The sequence below is a fragment of the Lasiosphaeria miniovina genome (genome assembly GCF_030549165.1).
Source record: "Lasiosphaeria miniovina strain SMH2392-1A chromosome Unknown B0T26scaffold_7, whole genome shotgun sequence".
Lineage (NCBI taxonomy): Eukaryota > Fungi > Ascomycota > Sordariomycetes > Sordariales > Lasiosphaeriaceae > Lasiosphaeria > Lasiosphaeria miniovina.
The window spans coordinates 4022526-4041244 of NW_026848226.1; the positions used below are offsets into that span (position 1 = coordinate 4022526).

Below are 18719 nucleotides of genomic sequence, written 5' to 3' on the forward strand. Positions count from 1 at the left end.
TTTGATTTATTTGCATTTTAAATGTGCATGGGGGGGCAACTCTTGTCTAAGAAAAACACGCCCGGAATATTCATTCTTCAAGACCAAATTTGGCTCTATTATGAGTCAAGACGCGAGAGACGCTCCCGGTCTAGTACAGGCCGGCGGCGCCCCTCGAATCCGTCTCGATGGACACCAGCGCGCCCGGGATGATGACGGTGCCATTGATGGGGCCCAACAGCCCGCCCACCGTGGTAACGTACAAGACGTGGCTGTCGCAGGCCGTCCTCCCAAACGCAGCCGACGTGCCCTCGGCAATGTCGGTCGAGTTCCAGTTGCCGGCCACGACCGTCTGCGTGCGCCCGTCGGCCGACACCCTGACCAGGGTGTTGGCGCTCGCCGTCACGGCGTAGATGCCGCCCTCGGCATCGACGGCGAAGTCGTCATAGTGCGCGGCGGGGCCCTCGTTGTGCGCAACCACAGTGTACGGGCCGGCGGCGGAGCCATCGGCCGCGAGGGGCACCTTGACCAGGATCGACTGCCCCGAGTTGGCAAAGTACAGCGTGTCGCCGACGACGCGGATCCCGTTGACGCCGTGCGGCGTGGCTAGTTTGGACAGGTACGTCGAGTTGATGGCGACGGCGTAGGCGCCCTCGGCCATGTCGACGCGGTACACGAGCCCCGCGAACGTGTCGCTGGCTAGCACGTAGCGCCCGTGCGGCGCGAGCCCGTTGAGCAGCTGCGACTCCTTGACCAGCGCCACCTTGCGCACACGCGGTAGGTTGCCGCCGGCCAGCGCGCGGCAGCCGACCTTGGACAGGCGCACCCCGCGCAGGTCGACGCTGAACACGGTCCAGCTGCCCACGCCGACCGACTTGCCGAAGTGGTAGTCGCCGGCGAGCACCGCGAACACGTCGGGCGCGTACTCGGCGATGCCCGTCATGCCCGACAGGCCGGCGGCCGTGAAGTTGTACACGACGGCCGCGCACCCCGGCCGCCGTGGGTCCACCAGCACCAGCTCCGCGCTGGTCGTGCGGGTCACCAAGATCTCGCCGTTGGCCCGCACCGCCAGGTTCTCGACAAACGACCCGCTGGGGAACGAGTAGACGGTCGACACGGACGCGAGGGCGGATGTGGTTGCGTCTGCTGCCGCCGCTGGGAGGACGAGGGCGGCGCCGAGGGCGGCGAGGATGAGAGGTAGACGGACCATGGCGGCGAGTTCGCGATGTTTGGGAAAATGGGAATTCTGCGTCAAGCACGACACGTTCAAGAGCGGTGCGCTGTATGAGAAGATTCGTCTTGTCGACGTCAGAAAGCGAAAGCGACGAACCCCATACCAAGCTTGTGCTCAAAGGCCTATTTGTGAAGAAAACTATCACTCCTGGATGCCGTCGCCAAGGGCTCGTTGGCGCAATCCCCCAAATGTGCGCTCTGCAGTTTGCTCGTTGGTCGATTCCTGCAGTGGAAGCAGATAGGAAAACGGAATTAAACGACGACGCACGCAGCATGACGACAAGAAAGGAATGTCTCGACCAGTCGCGGACAGCCCTGTGGATGCACTGGAACCCACTTTGCATGCTCGGGCGTATTACTCGGCTAATATTTGCTCCTGGTGTCGTCCGCTGCCCACGGTACTGAGTAGTCGGTGACTTTTTTCCTGGTGTTTTCTGAGCTGCCAAGCATGCCGCTGCATGTCTATCATTTTTTTTCTCATCAATTCCCTCGTGTTGCTGTTGGCCAATTCGTTGCCTTATGTCATGTTAGGGCCGCAGACACCCCGGATTCTGCATCTAGATTCCATGTCTGTCGCTTTTGCACCCGTCACCGTGTCACCAAAATAGGACTACATTTGCTCCGACTGTTCTAATTCTGTCGTAATTACAGAACAACCTCCGTCAAGGCAAAGACGCCTGCCCCGCTCTCACTAGCTATCACATTGGCGTCCGGACAGCACAAAAGTACGGCGTCACCGTCGCCCTCGCCAGGTCCCAGACGCCGGCCTGCGCGTAGGGATCCTCGCGCAGCCACGCGCGCACCTCGGCCTCGCTGCGGGCGCTCCAGACCATGACGCTGCCGACGGGGCGCCGCGGCTCGTCGTCGTGCGACGCCAGCAGCGGCCCCGACACCACCACGTGCCCGGCCTCGACGTGCCGCTTGTTGTGCGCCGCGTGCACCGTGAAGTTATCGCGCCGCGCCTGTAGCACCGTCTCGCTGACCTCGCCGTAGGCGTCCCGGTGATCGGAGATCTGGACGAGCCAATCGGGCATTGTTGCTGCTGTTGCTGTGCTGTTAGTTAGCTTGGGCGTATGTGAGGGTAGAGAGCGAGTGACAGATGCGAGGCGGGTAAGCGGGCCGATGTACGGACAGGACATAGCGATGATGGGTAAGACCGGCGATGGGTAAGACTGGCGATGATGGGTAATACCGGCGTTGAGCAATCCCCGCTGTGCTGGCGTCGAGCAAAGGACCTTTGGCAGTTAGGAAATTAGCAGGAAGAAACCGATGGCCGAGGGCTTTGGAAGAAAATTTGCACCGAGAAGGAGTTCGGGCTCGGGCACCCCGCTGTGACCAGCTTGGATATTTGTATTGTATACCCTGTGTGACAGGTATAGCAAATATGGCAGGTATGGCAGGATGGAACCTCGGGTCTGCGTCGCCGTTCCCGACTCCGATCGGAAAAGCATGATGCAGAGACGAATCGGCGAGTAAATCCCACCCCGGGACCAGGGTTGCTTGCAGACTTGCTGCTTGCCGACTTCTGCTTGCAGACTTGGCGACTATTTCCTATTGGCCAATGGCAACACTGCAGTACACCGTCATGGTTCTCACGTCGATTGACCGCTCCGAGGCAGCCTCGAACCTGCAGCTGGATTGTCCGTGAAAAATTCTCTGTTTGGGAAATGGGAATAAAGTAGTTCCCTAAATCGCCGGGCGTTGTTGTAGACGCGTGGACAGGCCACGCTGCCCCGGGCTGCAGGAACGAGCTGCCAGAGCCCAAGAGCCAAGGCTATATAAGTAAACTGCAGCACCTCGGAAAGGCGGTGATCAGCAGCAGCCAGCGCCCAGACAGCCAAACACACAGCCAGCAACCCTCCACAGCCCTCACCATGGTCGCCATCTGCAACCCGTCGACCAAGACGCTGGCCACGGTGGCCAAGTTTATCGGCTACATCTCGTCGCGCAACTACCAGCCGCTGCCGGGCTTCTTCGCGCCCAACGCGACGTGGTTCACCCTGGGCTCGCCCGTGTTCCCCGGTGACGTGGGCGGCGCGGTGCCGGCGTCGACGTACCTGTCGACGCTGCCCAACGCGGGCATCTTCGACGACTACTCGATCGACATTCAGAACACGGTCGTCGAGGGCTACCAGGCTAACGTCGAGGTGCGCATCATCGGCGACCTCGGCGACCTGCACTGGGTCAACAACGCCTCGTACACCTTCCACCTCAACACCGACTTCAAGATCACCCTGCTCGACTTCTACACGGACCGCATCGCCGTCAACTGGCTGGTGAAGTATCTGGCCGACCATGCCAACTCTGTGGGTTTTTTCATGTTCCTTCATCTGTGCCCTTGCTGATGGTGATCCTGCAGACCTCGTCCAAGGTCAAGCGCCATTAACATGACGCACACACTCGAGAGCACACGTTGGAGAGCACACGTTGGAGAGCACACGTTGGAGAGCACACGTTGGAGAGCACACGTTCGGGATTGACTGCTAGTCTGATACTAACAGTCCGGGTTTGATGTCTGGCGTGGCCGTTTGAAGGAACAGAAAAGGAGAAATGAAAAGGGGGGATGCAGAAGGGTCAGGGGTGGATCTTGAGGGCAACGGCCTCCGGTTCACCATGACCTCGAAAGTAACTGGGTTTGGCGGGGAAGGATTCAGGGATTAATTAATTAGCTAGCAACCGACCAGATATTTATTTGTCTTAGATAGCCTTCCTGAATTCACACTGTGCAAACCCTAGCAACTGCCCTGCGTATTCTCTTTGCACATTCACAAAGCTGCCTCGCTGAAGAGTTTAACCTCATTCAATGGCTCAGGGTCATGATCGAATTTGTATTGTTTGGCCACTATTATTCGGGCTTTTGCCTTCGACATGGGCGCAAAAGAAAGGCGACTGCCAAACTGGAATTTGTCGTCCTTTTTGATAAACTGATAAGAAGTAAGTTGGCCAGGGAAACGCAAAGAAACCAGACTAGATTAATTATGAAGTATAAAAGCAACCCATTTATTGCCCCGAGTTACTGATTATTATTCCAGCATCAACTTCTTCATTCAAATCATTTCGTACAGCTAACCAATCGTAATCGCTTGGATGACCGCCGTGCCAAGGCCATGCCAATGCAAACCATCCCGCTTTCGCCCCCTAACCCCTACTCCCAGGAGACGACTGCCAAAAAAAAAAAACGTCAAGCAGCAGGCCAGCTTAAATCACACCTCCCACCCTTGCCCAGCGCCGTTGCGCCACGGTCCTCAAAGCCCGCACGGCACTCGGGCGGCGCAATCAAGCCCCTTCCACCCGCATCCAGCAGCGCAGCGCGCCAGTTCTCCGCCATGAGCGCCGAGCCTTCAGCATTAGGGTGCGTGCCGTCTGACAGGTGTTTGGCCGTGGCCGTGACGCCGCGGGCAATGTCGGCCAGCACGACGTTGCGCGAGCTGCGGCGCAGCTTGGCGACGACGGCCGGCAGCGCGGCGTTGAAGCGCGTGATGCGGGCGTTGACGGTGGCGTTGGCGTTGGGGATCAGGCGCGCCACGACGAGCAGCGCGCGCGGGTTGTGCGCGGCGGCGCCGTCGAGGAGCGTGTACAGGTGGCCTGGCGCAGCGGTGGCGTTGGTGGGGCCGCCCAGCACGAAGTCGACGGTGCCGGCGTGGACGAGGATGACGTTGGGGCGGCTGGGGCCGGGGCATTGGGAGGCGGCGGCGGCGAGCTCGGGGGTGGCGGCGGCGCGGATCTGGGCGATGGTGTGGTAGACGAAGGCGTCGCTGGCGTTGTCGGGCCAGTCGCCGTGCGCGATGGACCCGGCCATGGACACGGCGTTGCCGTGCGTGTGCAGCAGGCACTCGAGGTCGCGGCGGTACGACGCGTTGCGCGGGTCGTTGTACCCCCAGGTGATCGAGTCGCCCAGCGCCAGGATGCGCAGCGGCATGGCCCCGGCCACAGACGATGCGTGCATGGCCCCCAACGCGGGGGATGCGTGGGTGCCGGCGGCGAGGACTTTGTGGCTGGCATGTTAGTTTATCTGCTGTCTGCAGAATGCTATAGAGAGCAGGGATTCACCCCAATCCCACGTACCGAGAAGGAGCAGCGCTGGCAACATGGCTTGGATCTTTGTGGCTTTCTGTGGCCCTACTTATTTTTCTGACAGCCCTCTTTATTATTTTCCCCTTCTTGACGTTTATCTACAGCACAACGACCGTTGCCAACAGGACGTACCTGGCGCCTTGCCCTTTAATGCATGCATCATGTGGAGCTGTCGGCACTGGGTGCCGGTGCACCCGATCCTGCTTCACTGCCGCTTGTCCCGGCGATCCCGGCGACTATTTCGGCATTTCTTGCACAGTAACACAGGAAAGCTACGGCAGGTTAAGGGGGGGATTTATTTGTGGCCAAGGTACCTGTGCTAGCATGGTCGTATATTCGAGAGCCACCAAGTTGGAGTATGGCGAAGTTCCCCTGCACGGTACCTGGCTTTCATCACTGCTTTTCTGCTTCCTTGAATACTCTTTTTACACCAATTTGCGATGTTCGGGCGCTAATTGTCACGGTCGCCACAGGGCTCATGTGACAGGATTGATTCTATTGGCTGCATTGCGGTTAGAGTGTGGTCTGTGCGCACTGCCTCACTTGCTCAGCACCACCACCTATTTCTCCGCGCCCTACGCAGACCCTGCGATAGATTCCTTTCTCTTCCTTAGCTTTGAATCCACATTCGTTACTGCCTTCAACCTTTGACTTTCCTACCTTCGTAAGGCGGGCCGTCACACTAATCTTACTAAATCTTACCATTGTACCGAGCTCCGTTGACGTAGTAAAATATCCGCAGATTTACGTAACTTCAACCTTAACCCCCCCCCCTGGGCAAAGGCTCTGAGTGGCGCTGCAAGTTCAGGGATCATGAGGCCGCCGTTCGCCGGCCTTTCCCGCCAACCTGCCGCCGAAGGAAGGATTTCCTAATCACGGATGCTCTTTTACCTTACAATCCAATCCCTTAATGTTTGTTAGCGGGGGACTTTCCAAGACCTGAAGGTCAGACATTTACACCTGTGGCAACAGGTTGTCTCGAGGTATACTAAGATGTCTTTGACGTTCCACTCGGACAAACTCCCGGCCCTATCCGGAATTGTGAAGCACTTGGAGCCGGTAATGGGCCCCCCTACGACCTATCTTGCTGGAATCTGGAAAGATCAGTACATGGCCCTCCAACTCGGCTGGTTCGCCACTCTCCATCGACGTCGCCAAGAAATGACAACTCCGGGACTCCATCATGGTCACGGGCTGCGATCGGCCAGCCCGTGTCGTCGTGCCCTCATGCAATCTGCTTCGAGTTTGGGGGTGTGTATCATCACATCGGACGTGTGGACAAGGCATGCAGCATTATGGATGCTCAGACAAACCCCAACACGGAAGATCCAACACGGAAGATCCAACAGGGTCGGTAGCTGGGGGATTCGTGGTCATCGAGGACACCTGAATCGAGAAGATGTTGACGAGCAGGCCAGGAAGATATTCAGCCTGTTCACGTCGGCACAGCTGCCCTCGCACGACATAAGATTCGCCAACACGGAGCCCGCCTTGCTGGCGCTGGCAGCCAGCGCAACGGCCATGAACAGTGCAAACAGCGCCACGAGCGCCGTGTTGATGGCTGCCGCAAGCCGCCATCTTTCGCGCGGGAGCCGCGACGCCAGAAACCCCATGGCTGAAAAGCGCAGCACCGCAGCGGCTGTCGATAGTTGCAGTGTTCAACTGCAATGGGATCTGCTCCTATCATGAGCCCGTCGTCCATTTTTTCGCCATGGGAGAAACTGAAAAGCGTCATTTGTTCTGCCTTAACTACCGAGTACCTGTTCTGCCTTAATTACCGAGTACCAAGATGCCTTCTCTTTCGCACCCACCTCTGCTACTACTTCCGGAACAAACAAGTCGTTCTAGAACATGTGGGCATCAATTAATTTCTCAAAATTTTGGAAGGGAGGTTCAGCAATCTGTATTGTAAGCGTCTTGAGAAATTTGCGTTCTTGCGGCAGGTGTGCCAAGGTATAAATGTGTCGCAACACCGCCCCTCCCACCCACGGCCATGTGACCTTTCGCAGTCTGGGCAGATAATTGGCCGCAATGATGGCCATAGCTCCAGGCGCAGTAAAGCTTGGGTCGTCATCTGCTTCGACATCGACAAACAGCTCTCGAAGCGAGGGCATTTCGGCCAGATTTGCCATACATAGATCAGTGTCTGGCTGCTTCCAGAGATCAAACGTCAAGTGGAGCCCCTCCCTAGATGGAGAGTCCGTAGTCGTAGCGGCAGCCCCCCGGCGACCTTGAAAGCTTTGCAGAGACACTCAAAACTCCCCTCGCTCCAGTCATGCCGCTCGTCGGCATCGACAATCTTTTTATAACCTCCTGACAGTTGAAGGCAGTTAAGATTTGGGGAGGCCTGGAGAATCCACACAAGTGGGTTGATATGACTACAGCGCGACATGAATGGCTGCATGTTTCGTAGACGTAAATTCATGAGGTTTGGGAAGTCGAGGGTAGGTGCAATGCGCTGGATGCCCGTAGAATTTGTGGTATTTCGAAGTGATTCCGTTGCAATTTCCCATCGCAATTCGGGACACTCACCAGGCGAGCGTTGGCGTAATCCTTCTTCGTCGCCAAAGTATGTCGCAAGTTGGATTGACTCGATTGACGAGCGGTGGAATTGGAGTAGTAAAACGAGGTCGGATAGCCGCGGGATATTTGTGGCTGAGAAACTCCGGAGGTCTGTTGTGTGCTTGAGATATTGTTCAATTTTGAAGAATGCATATTTCAGTCTGAGGTGGAGTTCGGCCGACCAGCTCGAAAGCCGTTTATCGGGTATATCTGTCTGCAGACGTGCGTTGAGCATTTTAAAATGAGCTTTGATGCACGCACCCACCACTTTTTTCCTCGCACCTGCCTGGGGACCTTGGCAGCTGTTGGCAGTTGAGATGCGCAGAGTAGGCCAGTAAAATCGTGAAATACCATCTTCCCGCCCATGCGCTTCCCATGTGCCAACCCAGCCACCCGGCCGCCCGGCCGCCCGGGTTAACAACGTTGAAGCCATCAAAACCTTCAAAAGCCCTGAAAACGCGTTTACCGTGGTGTTTTCCATTTTGACGATTTTTTCGTTGCTGAGTCGGCCTCGGAATAAAGGTAACTTGCAAATGGCAACTCTGAGGCCCGGATTTGTACGTACGTAAATTTGCCAAATTTCATGGTAGGCGCCCAGTTGCCTAAATGATCTATCTGTTCAATCCTAATCTGTTGACACGGTGATGCAATTCTTTGGTGTCAACTCTATCAATCCAGTAACCTAGTCTATGTCAACCTGGTTACCCTCGCCGCCCTTCCTACGAGGATAAGGGTCATCTTCACGGGACAGCGACAGCCAGCGCGAGGGAGCCGGGGACAGCGAGGTCGAGGGAGCCGGAGCCGGGGACGGTGAGGGCGAGGGAGCTTGAATTGTCAGAGGAAATCTCGATAAAAGGCATTACGAAGATTGTGAGCGGAAAGGTAGGTTGATGATGTGTTCAAGGGTTGTTTGGCAAAGGAAAAGCCTGCAAAGGCCACCTGGCCGCTGCAGACCTTAAAACACCAACTGCGCACACAAATGCCGGCATGTGGCAGTGTAAATAGTGTCATTTTGACCTTGCCGGGCTTCTTTAGTGCCCGGTATACTTTCTTAATGCCCGGTAGGCCGTTGGGTGGCTGCCATGTAATGTGGTATTTTATTATGTAAAAAGTGGTCCCCGCGTTGTAGCTGTCAATGACCCCCAGGTAGGTGCGAGGAAAAAGTGGGGTGCGTGCATCAAAGCTCTTTAAAATATCCCAGTAGAGTTCGACAGCGGCTTCCGTTGCGTCGACATCAAGGGTTCGCGTGAATCGGAATTGTGTCAACTGCTCCGTCATCCAGCGCGATGGTGGCACGCTGAGATTGAGGAGATCGAGGCACCCTCGGGGTAAAGAGACAGATTTCCAAATCAACGACGACACCAGGCTGTAGAATGCGCGGTTAACCAGATGTAGCGTGCGAAGTTCCTAATCGTAGTAGTCGTCATCGCCGTCGTCGTCGTCGTCGTCGTCGTCGCCGTCGTCGAAGAGGTGGCCTAAAATCATGAACCCAAGCTCGGCAACGCTGATCACATCCAAGATAGTCACCGCCATTATGACGGCGCCTCCTCGCGTCGTTGTCGTATTCGGATTGTGGCAGTTGTCCTTTGGGGTTTCGCTGTAGGGTACCTGTGCACGAAAGAATTGTTGAAATGTGCGAAATCGCGAGGTGCGAGTCGGTCGGCGTGTGTCTTCCTATTATGGCCGGGACCGGAAAATTTCAAAACCTAGAACGCAATCGCTTGATTGCGAACAAGCAGTGTGTTCGGCAGTGCAAAACTCGAGCATCAGGTACCTAAGGTAAGGAAATGGAAGAGGGCCTCCTAGCAGGAAACCGTGACTGGTGTTCAGTTTTAAGCACTCGGAAAACTCCCAGGCCCACTTGTGAATTGTAATTACGTAAAAATTCTGTTTCCTTACAGTACGGTGTGTTACATATCCCAAAGATGACCTTACGGAAGTATTACCTAAATATTACCAAAGATTATTGAAAATGGGCAAATCTGTTCCCAACTTGGCTTATGTTGGATTGGCTATTGTCAGATGGACAAGGGTTGCATGTGGAATAGAGCTCATCCCAGCTGAGCTCTGGTGTGGTCATCCGAGGTGAAAAGAGGCTCAGGGGAGCTGAAATGAAGTGGCCAGTTCAGCTGGTGTGGCTACTTTTGCCACCACCATTGCCACCATTTACAACTATAATAGAGGCCCTCTGGCAGGACCAAAAAGAAGAAGGAGGGAGATGAAGGAAGAAAGTTGAAGTGCTGAATCCAACAGCTTAAGAGTGACGGCTGAACTCGAGCCTCATGGCTCTTGAGAGGATTTTCTTTCTACACGAGCCCAGACCGAGGCGAATCGGCCATGACCCCCACTGCAACACAGGGAGCGAGCTGAAGAAGGGAAACGTCGAGCGCGTCCAGAAGTCCCGCGAAATGCGCCAGCCCCGCCACCATAACTGCCACGTGAAAGATCTGATGACTCGAGCAAAACAGATCGAAGCGATACGGAAACCACCGCTCGGGCACCTGTGACGTACCCCGCCATCAGCAGTGCAGCGCCAAAGGCGTTGGTTGGCATAAGGTGAGAGGGAAACAGAGAAGAGGTCGTCCACTCACCCTCGACACATACGCCACCACGCCGACCAGATTGAATAGCGTCATCCACGCCATCCACACGAGGGACATGCGCGCCTTCTGTAGCGCCCAACCGTGGAGGAGCAGGCCGTGGCCAACAAATACCAGCGAGCTGAACCCAAAGCCCGCGTACAGGGCAGCGCGCCACCGCCGGAACCGCGGCTGGCGGAAGCGAGGGTCAAAGGTAAAGACGGCGCAGCCCAACGCCGAGATGCTCGTCTGAAGCAGAGGTCAGTCAACGCAGAGCAGTTAGGCTGGAACATGGCAGGCTGACAGAGCACAGGGCGAGGAAATACACGCACCGTCGACCAGTACAGCACCTGCAGCTCAGGGTTGCAGCTGAAGCCGTAGTAGATGGTGGGAATCCCGGCCGACCACATGAGCACGAGGATGCCGAGGTAGTCGAGTTTCTTGCCGAAATGTGCAACCAGGATGCTGTGGTTCCAGACGGCGTGAGCCCTGTGTTTGGTTCAGCCGGGTGCCCGAATGAATGATGCACAGTTGGCACAAGAGACGCAGACAGAAAACAGAAAGAGGCAGTGCATATGGTCACCGGGGACTCACGCCGCTGACAGCGCAAAGCACACTGCCACGCCTACGGCATACACCGAGATAACCGCGACGTCGACGAGACCCGCTGTCTCTGGGTGGCGCTGGTAGATGTGCCATCGGCACAGGTACACGGGCAGGAACAGGAACAGGACGCAGCCGAGCAGGTGCGACCAGATGTTGACCGTCTCGTTGTGGAGGCGGCAGAGGCTGCGCACCGAGGCTGCGAGGGAGCCCGAGGTCGGTCTGGTGGGTGTCAAGTCCATTGTCAGCCACTTCTCGCAAGGTCATGTTCATCGTTGACAACGAGGGCAAGGTGGACAGAGCCGCACCTGTATCCCGACAACACATATTCGTTTTCTTGCTGCCACACCGGGATCTCGCTGTAGAGCAAGAGCTCTTGCGACGGTGTTGACGCTGTGGTCGCGATGGCTGGGGATGTCAACAGTGGCTCGAGCTCGCCCTTCGCCTCTGTGGGTGACATGGCAAAGGCAGGGACGGAGCGGCTGGACAAGACCAGTCCCGGCGACTCGGCGGACTTCATGGCGCAATTGTCGATGTCACTTGGCTAAAGACAGCAGAAGAACGAGACAATTCCCAAGAAGATTGGATTTGTCAGGAGCTGGTCATGGAGGATGAAGGGCTGCCATATAAAGCGAGTGCGCCCGCCCAGCGCCCACCAAGGCCATGGTCAGTGAAACGGCACTTGGATGGCCTGACACGACGGCCGCGGCCCGTGGGTGAATCTACAAGGAATTGTGGACCTGGGAGCGCACACAAAACGCGTCTGGCGGCACGGGCGACCCTAGCGGCGGCGCAGCCGGCACTTGTCGTCTTTTTTTGTAGACATTCTTGACAAATAGATATAAATGGGCCTGGGGCCGCTCTGTTCCGGCCCGGCCCGTCGAAGGATTTGGTCGCCACGGCCCGAAGGATCAGACACTAGCTCTTGCAGTCCCAATTTGCCGACGGCCGACCAACAAAATCCGAACTAGGCCTCGAGTCGCTCCACCTAGTCGACAATTGCGGCCAAGAAACATTTTTGGTCCAGGAACTTTTTCGAGAATACACCGGCCTGAGACTCTTTAACATGGAATCGCTTGCCGAATCCACGTCTGGATGTGTCGTGGTGTCGCTCGGACTTCGGCCTGCGAGCATGTCCGGACTGGGTGATGCCACCAATAACCACGGCCTACTGGCCTCAGGAGGGTGGAGAGGATGGCGATGAAGTCGATGTGATTAGGCAAGCAGGTATTGCCGAGACTATTGACTTCGAAATGCGCATAATGAGAAGCCAAGTCGCGCGAATGTCATGCTCGCTCCCACGCCTGCACCCCAGGGACTGAAGAGTGATGCAACAGCAGAGTCATGTGCAATGGTAAGTAGGCATTGGCAATCTCCTTATGGTCGAAGGCAGATAGACAAGCTCACAGTGCATCGTTGCTGTGCACTATCATAATTTGAGCACATGGATGCGCAGTCACAGAACAAAGTGATGGTTCGCTACTAAAAGCAAAAGCAAAGCTGCGGAGCGCGTTCTGCAGAATCGGGCGTGGGCATTGCGTTGCTGTGGGTTGATTTGCCAACGTTGGATAGTTCGCGACTTGGCCGTTCAAGGTTTTGCGGATATTTGTCGCCACGGTGAGAAGCCTCGACCAGCACCTCCCGCAGAAGAAACCTGAAAAGTTTATTCAAGGTCACCATCACGCAGAGGACAAGCCCCGGTTGCCACTGCCAGTTCCGAGTGGGACCGGACACTTTCAAGTCGCGGAAGTTTCGAACTGAAGTTGGCAGATCTAAATCGCGCCTTCCATTGATGGCATCATTCACTTTGGAACACGTACGAAAGATGTTTGCACCTTCCTCGTCGTTTCAAAGTTGCTGCATCTCGAGCACGTGGACGCCCAGAAAGAGGATCATAGTTCAGTGCGATGCCGAGCTTTGTATACGAGATTGAATTAAACAAAATACGGTTTGATGTTTGTTTGCGTCCAAACACGCCCAGTCCAAGTTCAAGTACAAAAGTTGTCCCACTTGCTCCCACCACACACCCAACATTCCACGAGTCCACACCAACCTAGAATTCACGCACAAAATCCACGACAAAATGACAGCAGCCGACGGTGCGGGCGATCGCCCGCAACACCCCACCGTAATTGCCATGCTTGGCGGCCCCGGGTCCGGCAAAGGAACGCAGTGCACCATGCTGGCGCAGACATTCGGCATTGAGCACGTCAGCATCGGCGACCTGCTGCGCCTCGAGCGGAACAGCCCAGGGAGCAAGTACGGCCAAACCATTCGCGACAACATTGCAGCAGGACGGCTGGGCGCCAAGGAAATGACGGTGGACATTTTGGGCGACCATATGAAGAGGAGCACCGCGCAGGGGACCCGCGCGTTTCTGATCGACGGTAATCGCCCTACGAATTCCGATTGCAGGCCGTGTGCTTTTGGCTCGCTAATCATGTCGTGTCACGCAGGGTTCCCACGCGACAAGGAGCGATGCGAGTACTTTGAGCAAGTGATGGGTCCGATCTCGTTCCTCGTTGTTCTTGAATGCCCCGACGACGTCATGATGGAACGGCTGACGGGCTCCGATCGGGGCCGGACCGACGACAACCCGGAAAACATCAAGAGGCGCATAGAAATGTTCAAGAAGACCACCCACGGTGTCGTCGACATCTTTAAAGATCGAGGCCGAGTTCGCTTCGTCAACTCCAACCAGGATGTTGACAGCGTCAGGCTTGAGATTGAGGCCATTCTGGAGGGTCTTGTCGAGAGACGGTCGCCGTTCTAGGTCAGGCGTATCACGTTGTGCACAAATCAAAGAAGATATCTGGATGCCGAAATAAAACCAAATTTTGCCTTTTAAGACCGCACCAGACTGGTCCTGCAATGCCTCGGATGTATCTAAGGCTTGGAAACTTGGAACTCTAACTACGAAGTGGAGAAGCCCTCAAGAATCAAGAAGGAAGCAAGTTGGTGCGTCGTCCCAGCGGCACTCCATCACACAAACCCCTGGCTCCTGGAACAGATCTGCCGCCATGTTGTGACGACCATCTGGACACTGCCGACCCGGTTGCTTGCTTGGCCGCCATCACGACCGCCATCTGCATCGCCGCCGTTGGCTCGCCCCCCGACAAGGTGCCAGCCGCCCCCAACGACGTTGTCAACGTTATCAAAAATTGCGCCTTCTTTGTGGCTCGCCTATCACCAGACATGGCACCAGCCGCTGCCGCTGCCATCGCCGCTGTAATAATCGCCAACCTCGCCAACACTTGCGCGGCTGGGTTGGGTTTGATTGAGGAGCTTGGGGCCGGCGGCGACCTCAGTGCCCTTCATCTCGTGATTCATCTTCCGGAAAGCGTCTGGCACCGCACAGCGGTAGAGGCTGTTGATGCTACCTTCGGGCCTCCAAGGTGGGGTCATGAAAACCGTGTCAGCTACATCGGCGCCGGCTGTTGCTTGCGCTATTGACAGTGCCGTTACCAGCGTCACGAGCGCTGTTGCCGCCGCTAGGTTGCGTGGAGATGGTTGCATGCTGGACACGGCTTTTACGTTTGCCGACAGCGCTTTCCGCGTCGCTCGTGTTCTCAATGACGGTATTGCCGCTTTCGCGGGACAGAATCTGGACGCCCAGACCAAAGACTAGCTGTCGCGATGGCCTCTTGCTCGAAACTCAAACATGGTGCAATGTTTTCACCTTGGACGATGGATCTGGACGACAAAACAGACTGACGTAGTAGTGCTGTCTTTTATCGGCCGTTCTAGACCGGTCCCGGGAAGCCTCCAATTACAGGGGGCCGGGGCCGGGGCTGGGGCTGGGGCCGGGGCTGGGGCCGGGGGGGCAGACAGGGCTCAGCATTGGGGACGGAGCTTCTCTGCCAATCATGTAGCGCACTCTGGCGCCAGCTCACCTGTTTGGGCGTTTTAGATGCAGCTGAGCCTCAGCGCCGCCGGGGGTGGTGTTTATGCATCCACCATTGCCGAGGTCGTCACTGGCCATGCGGGCCGGGTCTGTTTCTCCAGATTTCAGTGAATCAAGATTCCAGTCAAAATACTTCTGTCGCCAGGCCAAATCACGGCTTTTATTTCAGCTTCACTTTAACACACAACCAGTAGCACAGGCTGGCTATCCAGGGATGGCCTTCCCGCGGCTCCTCGTCGTTTCCTTGGTACTCTACCTTTCACTAGGCCACGCCGACAGCACGACCGAGATACGATTCGAAAACACAGACGAATACACCAGCGCTATCGACCCGAAACAATGTCCCGGGGACTGCGCCGGCAGCCTCTCGAGCCAGTTCAAGACGGCCGCCAGCCACGGCTGCGACCCCGCCAACGCGTTTCCCTGCATCTGCGGCAACGCCACAGCGTCGTCGCTCCTCCGCGACAGCATCTGGGACAGCTGCTACTCGGGCTGCGGGCTCGCCGCCGCGTATCCCGCGACCAGCATCCTGCTGGGATACTGCGTGTCCAACAGCAGGCAACTGCAAGAGCCAGCCACCAACACGGCCGCCACCACCACAGCGGCCGGAGAGATCTTCCTGCAGGACACGGACGCGTTCGCCGCGGTGATGAGCAGCAACCCGGGCGGGTGCGCCGCGCCGGCGGCCGCGTCGCTGACCAAGTCGTTCAAGCGCGCGCACGGCGCGGCCTGCGATCCCGCCGACAGCTTCGCGTGCCTGTGTGGCAACGCCACCGCGTCGGCGCAGCTGTTCGACGCCATCTCCGCCGCCGTCTACCAGGGCTGCGGCGGCCCCGAGCTCGCCCAGCAGGCCGCGAGCCTCCTGCCGGCGTACTGCGCGGCGAATTCTGTCAGGGTCGGGCTGGCCAGCCCGGCGGCGAATACTGCGTCGACGACGACGACGGGGACGGGGACGGGGACAGGGACAGGGACGGGGACAGGGGCAGGGACGCAGGAGACGGGCCGGGGGTCTGCGTCGCTTAGCACGTCGAGTAGTACTGCGCCGGCTACGGGGTTGCTGGATCCAGTGCCGGTCAGCGGCGGGCTCAGCGCGGACGGGCGGGCGGGGGTCATTGTCGGGGCCATATTTGGCGGGCTGGGGCTGGTCGCGGCGGTGGCTGTGCCGCTTTATGTACACAGGAGACGGACAAATGCGGAGAGGGAAACTATCTCATAGGTTGCACGGGTTTGGATGGTCTTTTGTCGTTCGTTGGTTTTTATGTTCATCTGTTTCGATTTGCATAGCGAGCTGTCTGGTGGAGTAAACGCATTTCATTGCTGGCTGTTTGGGGTTTATCAGATACAATTGGAGAAAGATTTATCTAGTGCGGCGAATTGGATCTGCACGTTGAAGGTTTCGAGCATCTTCGGAGAGAATATTTCGTGGGCTTCGACTCCGAAGTCTGTCATCGGGGATCCAGGGTACGCAGGCGGAAAAACAAATCCAGTGGAATTTTTACAGCGTTCTTCAATTTCGCTAGAAACTCGCTAGAATGAGGCCAGTTCTCAACTTTGTCGTGGGGGTTTGTCCTCGTGATGGCGTCTCAGAATTGGGCTGGATGCATATATCTCCACAGCTTGTGATATTGGTGGAATGCTTCATAGAGAATCGCCATCGAGTCTCAGTAGAGGAGCGTCCATTTAATGCATGATACGTATCATCAAGCGCTGTGCTTGGTTACTTCGGATTCGGAAGGACAGGTAGTCCGGAGCCATATTGGCTGACAATTTTCGACAAGGTGAATAATTGGTCAGCTCGCAAGGCTTTTGTCAGCGCGGCTCAAGATTCTCCAGTTGTTCCCCCAGTTCGACATTCGTTCCAGTTTCACAGCTACAGCAATATAACTCTCGCGAGAATACGACCATGGCTATTCTGGAGCGATGTGGTATTGCCTATTTAGCCGTCTAACGCGGGTACCTTGGGGGGTGGGGCGGCCCTTTTGGAAATTGACGACGCCCGTGGGATAAAAATACTCTCATATGTGTAGTTGGTAACAAAGATGCCTTTTCTACCTAGTATAGCCGCGGTCGTTAGTTTTCTGTCATGGTTTTGATTCTGCATCACGTCAAACAAAGCTTACCCATAACAACGTTGACCAGAATCACCATGCTCCCGACTCGTCTGAGCACCGGTTTCACCGCCCTGGCAGCCCTTTTCGCAGCCGGCAGCGCAGTGGCAGCACCCAACACCACCACGCTCTCCCTCAAACCGTGGGAGATCTCGACCCTAGTCACGCACTCGCCCTCAGGGTACCCAGGCGGCGCGCCGTACTCGACGCTGTTCGCGACCATCTCAGACCCCAACAACATCTTCCTAGGCAGCACGCAGTTCGGCGACGCCGTGTTCGCGCCGTCGAGCGTCAATTGCACGGTGCGGTGGCTCGGGATCGCGGGCGCCGACGACGACCCGCACGGCCGCGCCCACCAGTGCTCCGACATGGGCCACGGGAAGTGGACCGTCGAGATCCTGCCTGGCGTCGCGGGGGACCCCGCCGTGCGGTCGTCGCCCGACTCGGCCACGACCAACTTTGCGCTGCGCTTCACGTTGACCGAGGCCGTCACGCTCATGACCGGGACCGTGTGGGATCGCTTCGCCGGCACGGCTGCGTTTGCCGTGGGAGACAACATGGCGGGGTCTTGCGGCGGAAGTAGTCAGTGCACCTGGGGTCTGAAGGACACGGTTACGCGGCCGGTGTTGGTCAACCAGACTTTGGTCGAGACACGGTGCTTGGCTGGGACCTGCAGCGAGTGGGTGAGGGGTGGCAGTTCATGAGCATCGGCTCTCAACCCGAAGCCGCCAGGCAGCAGGGTTTCCCAGAAGATGGGTCGCCCCGACGGGCTGGACTATCAGTCCGCCGTCCCACGGCTCGTCGCGGTCGAACGCTCCGGTTTTCATTTCCGCAATGTAATGAATGAGCTCACGGAGGCATTCTAGGATAATAATGGAATTCAAGCTCTCGCCAAGTGTGTCGAATCATACTTAGACACTGTAAAGGCGGCCGGGAGCGCACCATTGAGACGGCTTTGTAGCAATCGCACGACCGCCTTGTGGTCGTTCTCCATAGTACGCGACAGCGGCGTCTGGCCATTCTTATCTCTCGCCTCGACGGCGGCGCCCTTCTCGAGTAGTAGTCTGGCGATAGTGTCAAGGCCATTTCCTGAGGCGAGCGAAAGTGACGTGCGGCCGTCTTGGTCCTTCAACTCGATGTTAGCACCGTTCTGGAGTAGCAGCATGGTAATAGTAACGCATTCTTGCTCCGTTCGGTTACTATATAGTCGTAGTCTGTCAATATATATATGCTCTTGACCTGCCATGATTGACCGCCGCTCGTGTTGCTGCTCCAGAAATATCGGTAGGGTTTCTCGGCGTGCCATCATCAACCGCTTCTTTTTTTGCTGCTCCAGAAACATAAGTTGCATTTGATAGTCTAGAAGAGCATGATTCGTACAATCTCTCTGACTTGTGATCTCAACCGGAGTTATGATCTTAACCTGAGTTGCCGTCCATAGCAATGGGGTTTTGTCATTATTGTCCCGAGAGTTTACATCGACTCGTCCAGTAGCGAGAAGCAGCTTGATAACAGCTTCGTGTCCATTGGCAACAGCCCATGATAGTGCTGTCCGACCGCTATCATCCTTCCAGTCATAGTCTACATTCTCGGCCGCAAGAAGTAGTTCTACAACGGTATCGTGTCCACTCGCAGCAGCCCATATCAAAGGCGTTTGCAATACCCGGTCCTTTGAGC

At 56.7% G+C, this 18719-nt stretch overlaps 10 protein-coding genes across 10 annotated transcripts; 5 read left to right on the top strand and 5 right to left on the bottom strand.

Annotated features, from left to right (window-relative positions):
- Nucleotides 1-130: 130 nt before the first annotated feature.
- B0T26DRAFT_655218 (uncharacterized protein) lies at nucleotides 131-1189 on the bottom strand (the record flags this gene model as incomplete). Its single annotated transcript, XM_060438610.1, has 1 exon — nucleotides 131-1189. The coding sequence occupies one exon, from the start codon at nucleotides 1187-1189 to the stop codon at nucleotides 131-133; it is 1059 nt and encodes a 352-aa protein (XP_060292177.1).
- A 721-nt stretch (nucleotides 1190-1910) lies between these two features.
- B0T26DRAFT_756477 (uncharacterized protein) lies at nucleotides 1911-2246 on the bottom strand (the record flags this gene model as incomplete). Its single annotated transcript, XM_060446102.1, has 1 exon — nucleotides 1911-2246. One exon carries the CDS (start codon nucleotides 2244-2246, stop codon nucleotides 1911-1913), a length of 336 nt encoding a protein of 111 aa, XP_060292178.1.
- Nucleotides 2247-3086: 840 nt separating this feature from the next.
- B0T26DRAFT_680657 (uncharacterized protein) lies at nucleotides 3087-3598 on the top strand (the record flags this gene model as incomplete). The annotated part of the gene is made up of 2 exons (XM_060440518.1): nucleotides 3087-3518; nucleotides 3572-3598. The coding sequence occupies 2 exons, from the start codon at nucleotides 3087-3089 to the stop codon at nucleotides 3596-3598; spliced, it is 459 nt and encodes a 152-aa protein (XP_060292179.1).
- A 464-nt stretch (nucleotides 3599-4062) lies between these two features.
- On the bottom strand, nucleotides 4063-5300 carry B0T26DRAFT_729083 (SGNH hydrolase-type esterase domain-containing protein). The gene has a single exon (XM_060442940.1). It carries the CDS (start codon nucleotides 5156-5158, stop codon nucleotides 4394-4396), a length of 765 nt encoding a protein of 254 aa, XP_060292180.1. The 5' UTR covers nucleotides 5159-5300; the 3' UTR covers nucleotides 4063-4393.
- Nucleotides 5301-6135: 835 nt separating this feature from the next.
- Nucleotides 6136-7216, top strand: B0T26DRAFT_484202 (uncharacterized protein). The gene has a single exon (XM_060435291.1). The coding sequence runs from the start codon at nucleotides 6280-6282 to the stop codon at nucleotides 6973-6975; it is 696 nt and encodes a 231-aa protein (XP_060292181.1). The 5' UTR covers nucleotides 6136-6279; the 3' UTR covers nucleotides 6976-7216.
- A 2938-nt stretch (nucleotides 7217-10154) lies between these two features.
- On the bottom strand, nucleotides 10155-11490 carry B0T26DRAFT_655720 (mPR-like GPCR protein; the record flags this gene model as incomplete). Its single annotated transcript, XM_060438645.1, has 5 exons — nucleotides 10155-10349; nucleotides 10440-10676; nucleotides 10760-10916; nucleotides 11022-11252; nucleotides 11339-11490. 5 exons carry the CDS (start codon nucleotides 11488-11490, stop codon nucleotides 10155-10157), a joined length of 972 nt encoding a protein of 323 aa, XP_060292182.1.
- Nucleotides 11491-13113: 1623 nt separating this feature from the next.
- Nucleotides 13114-13803, top strand: B0T26DRAFT_744104 (adenylate kinase-domain-containing protein; the record flags this gene model as incomplete). Its single annotated transcript, XM_060444362.1, has 2 exons — nucleotides 13114-13417; nucleotides 13487-13803. 2 exons carry the CDS (start codon nucleotides 13114-13116, stop codon nucleotides 13801-13803), a joined length of 621 nt encoding a protein of 206 aa, XP_060292183.1.
- Nucleotides 13804-15066: 1263 nt separating this feature from the next.
- On the top strand, nucleotides 15067-16478 carry B0T26DRAFT_790981 (uncharacterized protein). Its single transcript, XM_060446852.1, has one exon. It carries the CDS (start codon nucleotides 15149-15151, stop codon nucleotides 16148-16150), a length of 1002 nt encoding a protein of 333 aa, XP_060292184.1. The 5' UTR covers nucleotides 15067-15148; the 3' UTR covers nucleotides 16151-16478.
- Nucleotides 16479-17080: 602 nt separating this feature from the next.
- Nucleotides 17081-17929, top strand: B0T26DRAFT_863663 (uncharacterized protein; the record flags this gene model as incomplete). The annotated part of the gene is made up of 2 exons (XM_060447776.1): nucleotides 17081-17551; nucleotides 17648-17929. The coding sequence occupies 2 exons, from the start codon at nucleotides 17081-17083 to the stop codon at nucleotides 17744-17746; spliced, it is 570 nt and encodes a 189-aa protein (XP_060292185.1). The 3' UTR covers nucleotides 17747-17929.
- A 554-nt stretch (nucleotides 17930-18483) lies between these two features.
- Nucleotides 18484-18699, bottom strand: B0T26DRAFT_626032 (ankyrin repeat-containing domain protein; the record flags this gene model as incomplete). Its single annotated transcript, XM_060436177.1, has 1 exon — nucleotides 18484-18699. A coding segment is annotated over one exon (216 nt), but the record flags the coding sequence as incomplete, so codon positions are not given.
- Nucleotides 18700-18719: the final 20 nt, after the last annotated feature.